The following is a 14,349-nucleotide window of genomic DNA, read 5'->3' as shown; positions in this document are numbered from 1 at the left end:
ACAATTCTCAAATGTGAAACATGACCTCAGCACACACACAGCCTACTCTTTAAATAGCATCACAGGACCTCTAAAGTTCGCTGCAAATCAGACGACGCCTCGTGCTTAACGGTTAATACAGTACACCCAGAGTATTAACCAGGTTCGCCTCGGGACTCAAATCACGCACTCCTACCCATTGCTCCGCAAAATCACCAACCCTCTCCTGCAGAGCTCTTGAGTACTGGGAGTGTGCCGCCTGGCTCGCACACGTGTCTGTGTGTGTGCACGAGGCGTTAGTGCAGCGGTTGGCGTGCTGCGCTACGAGCCGGACGATCCGAGTTCGATATCCTCTCGTGCCAGCACCCGTGACAATTATCTGAACTGGTCCTGGGCCTCCGCTAGGTTGATTCGGTCTCAAAGTAGTATTTGGCGCGATGTATAAAAACATCGTCACTGGGGAGACAAAGGTGTGGTGTTTTCCATGGCACCCCCTCGTGTATTTCGTGCAAGCCTTCAATGGTGCTACTCGCCAACGGCACTTGCCCCAACAGTCTGTTGAGGCTATATGGGGGACCTTTGTCTGTGTGCACGAGGCGGTCAATGCGTATGGGCAGGTGGCGAGGCATGACAGGCCCGCATGCCTCTGGCCTGACGTCTGTGGCGCTTGTGTTAAATATAGTCGCTCCTGCAAGGCACGGATGGCAGAGCCTCGTCTGCTAATGTTAGGGGGGTGACTCATGGTGGGGGAGGCCTTCGTGGCATATCGTATGCGGATGCCACTGCAATGGAGCTGCTGCTGCTGCTCCTGCTGATGATGATGAATGAATGTTATGGCGATTATTGAACCTTATGGCGGGACCCCGGGGTCCCATAAGCCCCCGGCTCTCGCATAAACATTATATTATAATGTAAATATTATATTATAATCAGTTTAACACGTAGGCTTTCGCGACCAATATTATTCATAATCAACGTTTTTTGGTTTAGATCGCGATATTCAACACACCGGTGGGCTAAAGCAGTGAACTATTTGTCTTTTGTCAACGTGACACTTTTTTACTGATTGGCCGTGTCGGGTGGTGGAGGGTTACGACACATTTATAAATAACGCAATCTAAACCCAAAAACGTTGATTATGAATTATATTATAATGTTAACAAAAACTTAGCTCTTTTTCACCAATGGGTTTGAAGGATGGTGGCAAGTGTTGTCTTGTTAAACTATGCCTTTATAACTGGAAACTTCTTACATGCAGTACCTCTATTTAAATACACTATCGACAAAATAATGTATACACCTATGCCAATCGTCGTGTTTCTCAGTGTGGATTTGGGAACACACTTTGTAGACGGTGCATAAAATAGTACGCGCTTTCAATGCGCTGTTCATATTGTAACAAGCGTTTATACCAATGTCACTCTACACTCTACAGAGTAGTGGGTCTCCACTCCTCTTATCCGCATTGCATACGGACAAGAGAAGTATTATAATCAAACAGGAGGAATTAACGGTGCAACGCATCTCATCTGTTAAATATCTGCAGGTTATCCTGGCTGCAGACATTGGTAGGTCACAAATAATAATGTAGATAAGAGAGCAGTTTCACTGTATTATGCATCCCGTGATGACCAGAGGTGGGACAAAGTCATTGTTATGCAAGTCCAAGTCGAGTCGCAAGTCATCAAATTCATGACTCGAGTCTGACTCGAGTCCAAGTCACATGACTCGAGTCCACATCTCATAGGTGGGACAAAGTCATTGTTATGCAAGTCCAAGTCGAGTCGCAAGTCATCAAATTCATGACTCGAGTCTGACTCGAGTCCAAGTCACATGACTCGAGTCCACACCTCTGGTGATGACAAATAAAGGACTTAAGTCATGTAGGCAGTTTGAGCAGCCCATAACCGAGCAAGGAGTGCAGCATTCGCTTGTTCAGCTCTTCTGCGCATTCGTTCTCGCTGCTGCGCTTGGACACGACTTGACAACAGAATGATCCGCGCCAGGTGGGTCGTGGCGTTTATGTGCGTGGTGGGATGGAGTTGCCAAAAATAAATAAATTATTAACGATTTTGACTTCTGTTTATTCGGGACCCCGGGGTCCCGCCATAAGGTTCAATTAGCGCTTTAAATAGTATTTATTTTATTATTTGGTGATACTGCCGCTCGTGCAAAAGCACAATTCACAAAACAAAAACAACACATTCGTCAATATACAGTACATAGAAAACTGATTTCTTCAGAATTGCTTTTTGTGTTTAGTTTGTTGTCCTTCTCCCGCATCTCCGATTAGCACGATTAGTTACGTACGGTGCGAAAGAGGTTCAACATATATACGTCAATAACACTGTGCGTGGCCTTAAAAGAACACAATAAATAAGAGACGATGTTTTGGGCAATGGTCAATTGGGTTAATCGGAGGTGCGGAGTGCCTTGAAGTTCCTTTTCATCTGCTATGAAGAAGGGCCATTGCCCGGAACATGTGTTGAATGTGTTGAGTTTTAGTTTTTTCGAGTAGTTTAACAATATGGCAATAATATGACATCATCATGTTCGTCACGGTTTAATTGGCACTATTTCCTTCATGAACGTTATGGAAAACTTTATAAAGTCACAAAGATTCAAAGGCCTAGGGAAAGCTCACGTTGATTGAACTGCAGCCGAATAACGTTGTTCGTATTGGAGGTGCAGCACAGCATAAAACACAAGGCGCTAATCATGTGAAACAATTGCAAAATAAGGGAAACTGATTTTGTGATAATCGTTGTGTCATGAAAAATCATGGTATCATATCGTGAAACATAATATCGTGACAATCTTCATGATGTTATCTTTTTTTAAAGAATAGCCCTTTGTCAATCCATCGTGAAACAGGCTCCACTGGCAGAGCCAGTGGGGGGGGGATACGTGCCCTCCCAATGATCCGATCGAAATCCCTAATTTCGATCGGATCATTGGGGTTTATTAGTAATACATCGGCATTTTGCGACCCCCACTGCCACTGTGTAGCATATTATTATGTGCCAGGGACTCTATGAGATGATCGGACAATAGTCTGAGTCAATAATTGGCAATAAGTAACGGCACATCAGTTATAAGTGACTCAGAATTGTGCGCAGTTGCGTATACAGAGTACACGACTTCCCTGAAGGCATTCACCTTCAGCGAGCGCGATGCCGATCACACAACGCGGTTCGAATTTGACCCTCTATCGATGGCTGTGCCATCGCCGCACATGCGTTAAATAAACAGCAAGGGACAAGTCCTTACGTACTAACAACTCCTCTATCATTTTTCATTGCTGGAGGGGTTACCCCCCCTACCTGAAAATCCTGACTCCGCCATTGAAAGGCTCCCGTTGTTTCCGTAATTGCGATTGATGTCACTGATGTCAGCGGAAATCAAACTTTTAGGTCACCTACATTTCATTGTAATTGTACTGTATTGTAATTTGGAAGATTCCGGCAGTGAAGTCGGTCACCATAAATCGTTTAGTCATTTATTTATCTCCCTGGTCAAATTAACGTTGGGCAGCACGATGCCAGTGGTGAAAATCCCACATTCCTTTGTCGGAGGCCAAGTTCTTCCAGAAGACAACCGTTGTTTGACTCTTCCACAAAGTGGTATTTATTTGATCAACTGCAAAGGCACAATGTCTTCTCCCAAGCTTCGGATTGCGAGTGCTCTGGCACAGGACCATGCAGGCCATTAGCAAGCGCGTAACTAGAAGATTGGTTCGTGGACACAAGTGTGTAAAGCACGTGCTTGTATATCTGTTTACAGGATTCCACTACCACAGACCTGAGTGTTGACATGTGTTGTCTCATTGGAGTCAGAAGGGTCATAGGTCAATGAAAAGGTTTTAGGTCAGTAACATTGGTAAGTTGATCAGAGACTTTTGAGAAAAAAACTGTTTGTTATAGACTGCTTGGGGTTAACCAACTTAAATATTTCAGTAAATGTCTTTACAACCCTAGTATTGCCGCATTTCAGTAATGCTTGTGTATTAACTATTTAGATTGGATTGTATCAAAATTTTCCCAGCTTTGGATGGGCTTATTGCTTATTGTCCACAAGTATGATATACACAAACTATATTGAAGAGTGTTCGTAAATAAATATGTTTTGCACTTAATAATTAAAAAGGTGCTGGCTAACACCACTGTTTCCTAGCATTCTTTAAAGCTTAATGGAGAAAAACATCTTTGCCTTTCGTACGTGGATATTATCCTCCCAAATTTAAGCCTCATCGCCAAACCCATAACTTCCCTGCTAAAAGCCACCCTCCCAGGGGTCATAGCGAGAGGCCCCATGCTAAAAACCACTCGGCAACAGGTGGCATCACGACTTCATTTCAACCACACGGGGCCGCAGCCACAGAGCCAGAGAGGCTTTCACGATCACGCCACAACGCGTCTGCATTGCGTCACTAGCCACACAGGCTATGTTTAGTGTCCTCGTCTCTCTCCCACTCTCTCTGCCTCTTGGCTGGCCTCTTGTGCTCAATTTCAAACAAACCTAAAAGCCCGTGTTGGCAGAAGTGCACAAGCACTGGTGGAAAGAACTTCGCCGCTGTCGTCATAAACGCTGCAAGTAAAATATGTTGCGTCTGAGTGCTGCGCTGTTTGGCAGAGCGCTCCACTGACAAGTTGCAAGGTTGAGAGTTAAAATCCCGGCTTTGTGTCGACTCGGCCAACAACGAGTCCACGGTCGTTTAGATGAATAACACTCCGGAGATGGACCATTGCCCATCTGCAGAGCAGAAATAGGATGACCCATCGTGCAAAACCAGCACTGATATGACTGCCAAGCAATTCAGTGCCTCCTCCTGTTCCAGAGATTGGTGGCATAGTGGCAAGCGAGTTGTTTCATGAACCCGGCAGTTACCATCAGTGGTAATTATCTGTCCCTTCCCTAAGTTAGCTTGGCCTTAAATGAGTTCCTGGTGCAGTGTGTCAAAACATCAGCACTCGGAAGACGTAGGCGACCTGGCGTGATGCTGCCCATACCCTTTCGTGCACCGTGCCAGCCTTCATTGGTGCTTCTTTAACAGCTCTTGCCCCAACCACTTGTGTAGGCTGTGTAGGGCACCTTTGTCTTTGGCTCACTCCATCCCGCCTCGTCTCTCTTTTCCAGGGCTACATCGCGGCGAGAGCTCGTCCGATCGCCAGGTGAAGGAGGCCAAGACCAAGTGCCGGACTATCGCGTCGCTGCTCACCGAAGCGCCAGACCCCCACTCGCGGGGGGTGCTTATGTTCAAGAAGCGGCGGCGGCGCGCCAAGCATTACACGCTCGTCAGCTTTGGCGAGGGCGACGACACGGACGGCGGCGTCGACACGGACGCTGGTCTTGACACGGACGCGGCGCGTTACACGAGCGAGTCCGACCTCGACGAGGACAGCGCCTTCACCGACCTCGAGCAGGAGATGGAGGCCGAGCGAGCGCGCGCCGCGGCCGCCTCCGCCGTCGCCCAGCTGGGCACGATCGATGGCCTCACCGGCAGGGGGGCCGAGATGTTCAAGAAGCGGCAGAGGAACGCCGGCGCGGAGCCGGCCGTGAACGGGGACGCACCCGACGAGTGGGTCTTCCTCGGCACGGAGGACCTGCCGGCCCCGTGGTCGGGCCCGGAGCCGCATGAGGCGAGGGCCAAATTCTTCGAGCGCCCGGCATGCGGGGAGGCGCAGCAACCTCGCTCTTCCCAGCAGGGGCCGCCACTCGGCGTTCAGCTGCATAACGCCGCACCGCAGAATTCGTGCGCCTTCGTGCAGCCCATGATGCAGGTCCCGCCTGCTCATCAAGTTCATCCGAGCGCCGGCAACCCCGGTGTTGGTAACGGAGCGACGGCATTCCAGCAGATGACCGTTAACAGCAGCTCGGTGGCGAGTGTGGCCCAAACGAGCATGGCGCAGGAGATGATGAGTTCATCTGTAAAGGTGGACAGCTTCCAACAGGAGCAGCAGCAGCAGCACAAGCAGCAGGTGGTGGTCAAGACCAAGCAGGTGGCCAATGTCGTGAACCGCACCGCCCGTCCGTTCACGCCCGCAGGTCCCATCGAGAACCGTGCAGCAACGCCGTTTGCTGCGCAGCCCGCTCCCAAGATGACCGCACAATTCAACCAGGTTGCTGGAAATGAACTCCCACTGAGGCCTAATCCTCCAGAGCGGCAGGGTCAGGCACCGGAGATTCCCTGCGTCGTTCAAGTGAATGTGCACCCCGCAGTGAGCGCTCAGGCCACGGTCACCCCTGCGGCAACTCCGGTGGCCTCCCCAGCCGTCGTCGCACCGAGGCAGAGGCCCTCGGTGAACATAAACTACGTCTCGGCACAAAGTCCTCAGCGCGGGGTCAACGCAGGTCAGCATGGTAGTCGTGTGGCAGCAGCAGCAGGGTCTTACGCAGAGGCATCGCCCGCTGCCAATCCGGCACCGGCATCTACATGGAGTTGCCCTGATGCCGAGCAGTCGAAGGAGGGCGGCCCCTCCAACAGCTACTTCTCCCCCGCCAGTCCACAAGTATCGCAGCCTGCGTTCGCAAATAATCCTTCTCTCGGCACAGGTGATCCCCCAGCTTACCAGCCGGTCACTTCCCAATCTGCGTTCGCAGGATCGACAAACATCGTGCCTCCCCCGCCCGCTTACGCGCAGCCCGCGGGGTTCGCAAGCACGCAGCAGCACAGCCAGGCGCCGCCGCCCACACCCGTGACGCTGCTGCCGCAGCCACAGCAGCAGCAGCAACAACAGCAGCAGCAGCAGCAGACCCCAGTGTTGAGCGTTATCCTTCCTCCGCCCCTGTTCGCTCAGTCCACGGAGCAGGAACAGTGTGGAGACGCCGCCATCTTCAATGGGCTCGGCACCGACACGGCGTCGACGTCGACCGACAGGGACCGTGGCTCTGCGATCTGGTCACCGGAGCCCCCAGTTGAGCAGATGTCATCCAGGGAGCAGCGCATTTCCATCCCCGCGGCAAGGTCCGGCATCTTGGCCGAGGCCAAGAAGCGCAACCAGGGCAACAAGGCTATGTTCACCTTCAAGGAACCGCCAAAGAACTCGCCCAACCCTGACCTCTTGTCCCTCGTGCAAAACCTGGATGACAAAACCAAGCCGGAGGGCCAATTCGAGGTGGGGCTCGAGGAGGACTCCCTTGGCCTTGGGGCGGAGGCGTCCAACTTCTGGCAAACGCAGGCACAGGCGCAGGGCTTCAAGTCCCCGCCACCCGTTGCGCCAAAGCCGATGGCAAAGGTGCAGGGCTACGAGGCATACACGCAGTTGGCCAACCAGGCACCTTCTTGGAGTCATCAGGCACAAGCGGGCACCAGGTCCGATCCACTCCCCTCGTACCGGGCATCTGATACTGTCAGCAATGACCTACCGCAGCAGCCACAGCAGCAGCAACAGCAGCAGCAGCAGAAAAAGGCAACACTAGCACAGCCAACCGCGGAGGGCGCGCGGTTCGTCTACTCACCAGAGAACAACGCGGTGGCCGCCCGCAAGAAGGCAGCGCAGTCGGCGGCAGCTGTCCTCGCCAGCGACATGTCACAGATGAAGGGCAAGGGTGCACAGCTCTTCGCCAAGAGGCAGAGCCGCATGGAGAAGTACATCGTGGATGGGACATTGTCTCCAGCGGAGGAAATGCGCGGCCCATCTCCGACGCCATCCCTGCCATCCTCCTGGAAGTACTCGTCTCAGATTCGTGCGCCGCCCCCCATCGGCTTCAACCCCATACTCTCACCCTTCTACCCACTCGCGGCGGCCAAGGGGCATGCGACGCAGAACTCGCCCAAGTCTCCGGCGGCGGCCAAGACCAAGGGGAAACCTAAGCCCAGGATGGAGAGTCTGGACGTAATGAAGCATCAGCCCTACCAGCTCAACTCGGCCATGTTTTCATTCTCGCCGCCCACACCGGCGGCGGCACCAGCAGGCGGCCCGGGTCGACAGGCTCAGTCGCTACCGAGGAACGCGCCACCTCCAACCGCGGCGCAGGCGAGCGAGGCGACGCGGTCGCACTTGGCTGCACAGAATCAGGCATCAGCCATGGTCACGACCCAGCTGCAGATGGAGGTCAGGAGCGTGGAGAAGCCGGCTCAGCAGCAACCTCAACAGCAACAGCCAACCAAGTCGTTTGCCACAGTCTTGCCGCAGCAAATGAATGGCATTTCTACGTCTGCGGAAGCGATGTCGTCGCCCCAAATTAGCGCTAGGCCTCAGCCCTTGGTATCAGCGCCATCCCTGCTCAATGGCCCTGTGCCGCCAACTAATTATGCGTCCGGGGATGACTCTCAGTTGACAACGCCTCCATCTCCTCACCAGCACCGCGTCACTTCACACATCCAGATGGAGGTCAGATCGGCAGCCAGCGGAGTGCCCTCCATCCCGGCTGTCAATGCCTGGCAGCAGCCGCCCCCCACTGGCCTGGCGCCCGCCTACCCGGGCGGACACCAGCCACCTCCATACCCAGGCCACGCGGGCGACAATGCGGGACCCACCGGGTTTGGTGCTCAGCTTCCCCCGCTCCCAGCCGAGCCCTCACAAGTGTCGCTGGGAAAACCGGGCACCCAGGCCACACTTCTTGTGGCCACGCCTCGACCGTCCTTCTCAGCCAAGAAGAACGGGGCACAGGCCCAAGTGTGGAGGCCGGGGGTTGCCAATTGAGTCCTTTCATGGACCTGCGTCCGTTTACTGCCTTCAGGGGTAATTTAATTTTTTATGAGTTACTAGAAATGAGGTCACCCAATGGCTTCTGTGCGTGGAGTTCATGCTCTGCTGTGTCTAGTGAGCCAGCGTCGCTTGATGACTGGTGTTTGAAGCCTGAGTAAACTAACTTCATGGGGCGAGGTTCATATGGTGACTCGGCACGGTGACCTGTGACTTCACAATAAAGTATAAAAAAGCATAGAATTTTGGTTTTGCACTTGCACAGTTATTTAATGAGCTCTGCTCTTGCAGCCTACTTAGAGTGAAACACACTCGCTTGCATGAATGAAAGCAGCGCCTCCTAGTGGTTAATGACAATGATATTTGAAGGTGTGCGGTATCGCTTCCAGGTGTTTCCACCGTGTGACGTGTGCCACTATTGACTGAATGATGATCCCATAACAGGCACTGTCTTGCTCTCTGCGTAGTACGAATAATGGAATCAGACAAAACGTAAAATTAGCCAGCGCTTCGGCCTTTGAATAAAACTAGTATTTGGTACACACCAATTTTTTAATATGGTTTGTTCGATAATTAGCATTATGTACTTGTACATAATTGCAGCTGCAGAAGGTAAATTTTGGCATGCACTATTTTTGGAGGGGTGTTATAAAATATCCACTTTCCCACTAATTTTCTGCTGCTGACTGTGATGATGTGGAAATGTATACGCAGAGCTTGCATATTTATATTTTCATCACCGATTGTTCTTTTCACACAAGCTGAACAACTGGTTTAAAACTATGATGTGTTGCTTTGGTGAACTGTGGGTAACAGAAATTAAGCTTGGTTGCGATTACATTTTGGACCCCCATTTTTTTAAATGCCTTTTACCCCAAACACAAAGTCACCAACTGGACAGGACACTCCCCGGTTATTGGACTTACCGAATCAGAAATCAGCCCAGCTTGTTTAAAAACATATTACTGGAATACATTTGATTTGGTTGGTTGGCTGGTTGGTCGATATATTAAATGTTAATTTATTTCCATTAAATAAAACCCTTTCCTACCTGTTTATGTATTCCTAATTGTAATACATGTACGGCACTTTGTTAATCCACGACTGGGTGAAGGTCTCCACACTCCGTGCTGGTCGTGGGGTTTGGGTGACCATACTTGACCTCGCTGGTCAGTGCGGGTTGGTGAAGGTTGGGGACCATAGATGTGAGAATAAGTACAGTATTCCCTCGTTATTCACGAGGGATACGTTCTGGAGATGTTCGTGACTAGCAAATATTTTATGAATTACCTTACATAAATACATTAAAAAAACTATTAAATACATGAACATTATAATAACACAAAAAGTAAAAATTGGCTACAATAAATATAAAGTAACAACAAAAAAATCAGTTTTGAAGCATTAAATAATAGTTCATAATTGAACTTACTTTAAATCTCATCACTTTCTTCCTCGCTTTATATGTGGTCGTGTCGAATTCCAGATGCGATTCGCGGATAGCCGAAATTGCGCATAGCGAGTTGGTCAATAACGAGGGAATCCCGGTATAGACACACGCACAGCACAGTGGAGTTTGCAGCACTGCCCTCTGCTGGACACCAAATAGCCCCCGAAAAAAGTCTGTTAACGAGAGAACTGGTGGCTCGGTGAGGTTGGTGACGCTTGCAGGGAAGTAATGTTATTTTAAAAAATAGGGTCTCGTCACATGGGATGGTGGTCAACTCCACGTGGAAAGGACAAACGCACAGTCGTATGTTGAACCCCTTCGCACCGTACGTAGTCAACCGTGCTCATCGGAGGAGCGGGGGAAGGACATACAACGAAACACAAAAGCTGTTTTAAAGAATTGAGTTTTCAATTTGGATTTAAAAGTGCAACCACCCATTTCAAAATTCACCATCAGCAATCGGTGCACACAAGCAGACGGACGTGTGCGTGGTCCCTGAGGTCTGAACTTTCTGTGTAAACCAAATGGGTGTCTTACGCGTAAAAGCTTGTGATGTTTAGTTTATGTAAACGGAGAGATATATTCATGAACAAAACCTTTTGACCCAATAATTCTACGAATTTTTATTATAAGTCCTGATTGTGCTTATCCACGAGCATTTCCAATAGCTTGGCGTGTGACATCAGTCCCGTTTATGAATCGTACAGTGGATAAGGTGTAACCGGTATGCAACTAGCCACGTCATTGTGAAAAATCATGTTATAATTGTGTTATTATTGCGTTGTTACCATAACACATGATTGTTTCATTGTGTACTTACAATTCACCAACATCGAATTGGTTAAAAATCCCATGGGGTGGTACTGTATTGTGTCGTGTTCTCCCTAGAACGGCTAATTCCCTCTTTTCTTCGATCTTGCACGTGTACTTTATTTGTTTTCAGCTTCATCCCCATTTAGCAGTTCAATCAACTCCTACAGTTGCATTATCATTGGTGCAGCCCACGCGTATATGGATCAAACAAACTTCATAGACGTTTCAAATAATCGATTCTCACATGCACAACTTGGATAATTTGGCACACGTGTCAAAGGTACATTTTATCACACGAATCGACGCATCCTTCCTTGGAATATGTAGCAGTTTGTTTTCTTTGCCATCAGAATTCAGTGACCATGATGTGAGTGGTAAAAGTATTTTCAGCCAAGGTTTAAAAGGGTTTCGCAACGGTGTTTTGTGCTGGAGTGTTTATAACACGAGTAATGATGCACTCGTCAAATCTAGACCCTCAGTGTGGTCTCTCAGGGACTAACGGCATAAAAAATTACGAGTCTTTGAATGCAAATTATGAGTCTTTGAATACAAGCTTTGGCCTGCCGTTAGGAGCATTTTTTTCCAGCAAAAGCCAATTAAATAACTAGTTAGCACGGTTGGCTACATACATATTTGGTGTTTAACCTTTTGTTGATGTTTGTGATGATTATACGAGAAGGGAATGGGAAATGTGCTGAAGTTGCATTAGCTTAAGGGAATGTGTTATGTTCCTAGCAGTATCAGAAAAATACAAATTTGCAAAGAAAGCTACAACTGGGAAAAAATATGACACTACAGTATTTCTATCATTGTGCATAACTTAAATAATGCTATAATGCAAGCTGACATCCTTTACAAAATTGAAAATTTTCCATGCTCAAACGTGTAATGGAGAGTGCTTCTCTCCATTAGCAAGCCTGAGTCCGTGAAGCATGTTTCACATTCCCATGACTGTGAGCAGTCTCTCCAGGGACTGTCCAGTGTTCACGGTGGCTAGGAGATGTTAACTACATTGGCCTGGGAAACAGGAGGTCGTGGGTTCGAAGCCGACCCTGGCACCTGTATATTTGGAGTTTGAATGTTCTCACCGTTGGCTGTCACGTGGATTTTTCTCCGGGTCCTCCAGTTTTTCCCTCCATATTAAGAAACATGTGTTTAGAGTATTTTACTGCTATAATTTTCCACGTGATAAGCCACTTTGTTGAGCCATTATTTGTGGCCAGGTCGCTTCTGACTGTCCAGTGTTCACGGTGGCTAGGAGATGTTAACTACATTGGCCTGGGAAACAGGAGGTCGTGGGTTCGAAGCCGACCCTGGCACCTGTATATTTGGAGTTTGAATGTTCTCACCGTTGGCTGTCACGTGGATTTTTCTCCGGGTCCTCCAGTTTTTCCCTCCATATTAAGAAACATGTGTTTAGAGTATTTTACTGCTATAATTTTCCACGTGATAAGCCACTTTGTTGAGCCATTATTTGTGGCCAGGTCGCTTCTGAAAAAGAGCTATATAGCTCAGTGGATCTTTCCTGGTAAAATAAAAAAAAGTTTAGTTTTATAGACTTGGTCTGCAAGGTGGTGAGATGGCAGGATGGCAATTCTTCAGGTTCCGCAGTGTCCCATATGTTAAAAACAACCCCACATACAGCAATGGAATTGGCCATACAGTACATCCCAATGTAAGACTCTCAAATATGAAAGCCTTGAGACTCCACAAGGCTTTCCTGGGTCATTTGTTGAATTCCAGTACTGTATTCTTAGCTTTACACAATGCTACTGATATTAACGCTGTAAAGGTTGAGGTGTTACTCAACTGGGATTAAAACTCGCAACCTTCCAATCGTGATGCACTCTACGGAGCCACCTGTGGCACATCACCCTGTATATCCTGTGGAGCTGATAACAAAAAGCAGTCCCTGTGATTGGGTATAAAATGTGGGGAAGCTAAAACAGGAGATCTGCAACGATGGTGGCCATACACACCGGACTTTGTGCATATGCACGCACGGGGTTTGCACAGAGCATCACTCTTTGGGGTTATTTTCTTCCCATAATTATGAGTGGACTAACAATTGCAGTTCTCGAGACGATATCTTGCAAGCTTTAAGAGGGTTTTTTTTTAAGAAGGTGTATTTGAAGTACGAGAAGGGGGGCTGTGAAAGGTGTAGACGGAGATTTGAGAATCTCAATATGGACGGTATAAATGTAAGGTTGTTTGACGGAATGTACAGACGAGAGGATTTTAATTATTTTGGAGAGTACTGTGTCGGTTTAAAAGTGCCTGAATCACTGCACAAATGCTTTACTAACCAATAAATGGCTTTTAGGACTATTCATTTGACATGGAGATTTGAAGTACATCCTTTAAGACGTCATGAAGAAATTCTCAAACGTTTTTGTTCTTGTCGTTTTTTTATACCCATATGGTTATTGCGTCATAAAAAATACGTTTGCCATGCACACCTCTCACAGTTTTATGAGACAACTAGACTTTCCGTGTTTAAAAAAAAAAACTATATTGCGTGTGGTACTGCTATGTTATCCCATTTAAAATAAATGACAAAATAAACATTTGAAATGAACCACATCCCCTATACACAGGTGTGTCTGCAAATGTTTCCGATGCACGAGTCACACGGGTCTTCTGTCATCTTGTGGGGAGTCAGTAGCAGTCATTTTTTGAAGGGACTGATCCCAGTAATACTGGTAGAAACTTCCTGGTTCCACCAGCGCACAGGGGATTATTGTGTCCGTCCGTCCGTCGTGAATCCAAAAATGGGAGGGGTGGGGCTGGGTGGAGAGGGGAGGGTGGGGAGGCAGGGGCTGGGTGGGAAGGGGAGGGTGGGGAGGGTGGGGCTGGGTGGGAAGGGGAGGGTGGGGAGGGTGGGGCTGGGTGGGGAGGGGAGGGTGGGGAGGGGCTGGGTGGGGAGGGGAGGGTGGGGAGGGAGGGGCTGGGTGGGGAGGGGAGGGTGGGGCTGGGTGGGAAGGGGAGGGTGGGGAGGGTGGGGCTGGGTGGAGAGGGGAGGGTGGGGAGGGGCTGGGTGGGAAGGGGAGGGTGGGGAGGGAGGGGCTGGGTGGGAAGGGGAGGGTGGGGAGGGTGGGGCTGGGTGGGAAGGGGAGGGTGGGGAGGGTGGGGCTGGGTGGGGAGGGGAGGTTGGGGAGGGGCTGGGTGGGAAGGGGAGGGTGGGGAGGGGCTGGGTGGGGAGGGGAGGGTGGGGAGGGGCTGGGTGGGGAGGGGAGGGTGGGGAGGGGCTGGGTGGGGAGGGTGGGGAGGGGCTGGGTGGGGAGGGTTGGAAAGGGCAGGGTGGGGCTGGGTGGGGAGGGGCTGGTCACCCCGTGGGGCCCTCATAAAAGTCAACGTTTAACCTACTCACGCCGGCTTGTGCCTGCCCTCAGAGTCGGCCATATTTGAGGAATACACCACGCCGTTGTTGAACCTGGCCATTGACCGAGCAACCCAACG

The 14,349-nt window shown here is 49.7% G+C and overlaps 1 protein-coding gene across 2 annotated transcripts in view; it reads left to right on the top strand.

The window, feature by feature from the left end:
- The window catches only part of LOC144732128 (uncharacterized), a 45,828-nt gene extending 32,346 nt beyond the window's left edge, over window positions 1-13,482 (top strand). For both annotated transcript variants that reach the window (XM_078613429.1, XM_078613428.1), the window contains exon 2: window positions 5,116-13,482. In XM_078613429.1, coding sequence (XP_078469555.1) covers window positions 5,116-8,624 — 3,509 coding nt within the window. In that variant the 3' untranslated portion in view covers window positions 8,625-13,482. The remainder of the gene's footprint in view (window positions 1-5,115) is intronic.
- The last annotated feature ends 867 nt before the right edge of the window (window positions 13,483-14,349 follow it).

The sequence above is a fragment of the Lampetra planeri genome, chromosome 41, assembly GCF_965212315.1.
Source record: "Lampetra planeri chromosome 41, kcLamPlan1.2.h2, whole genome shotgun sequence".
NCBI classification, from domain to species: domain Eukaryota; kingdom Metazoa; phylum Chordata; class Hyperoartia; order Petromyzontiformes; family Petromyzontidae; genus Lampetra; species Lampetra planeri.
The sequence above is the reverse complement of the archived record's forward strand: the minus strand, read 5'-3'. Positions and strand labels throughout refer to the sequence as shown.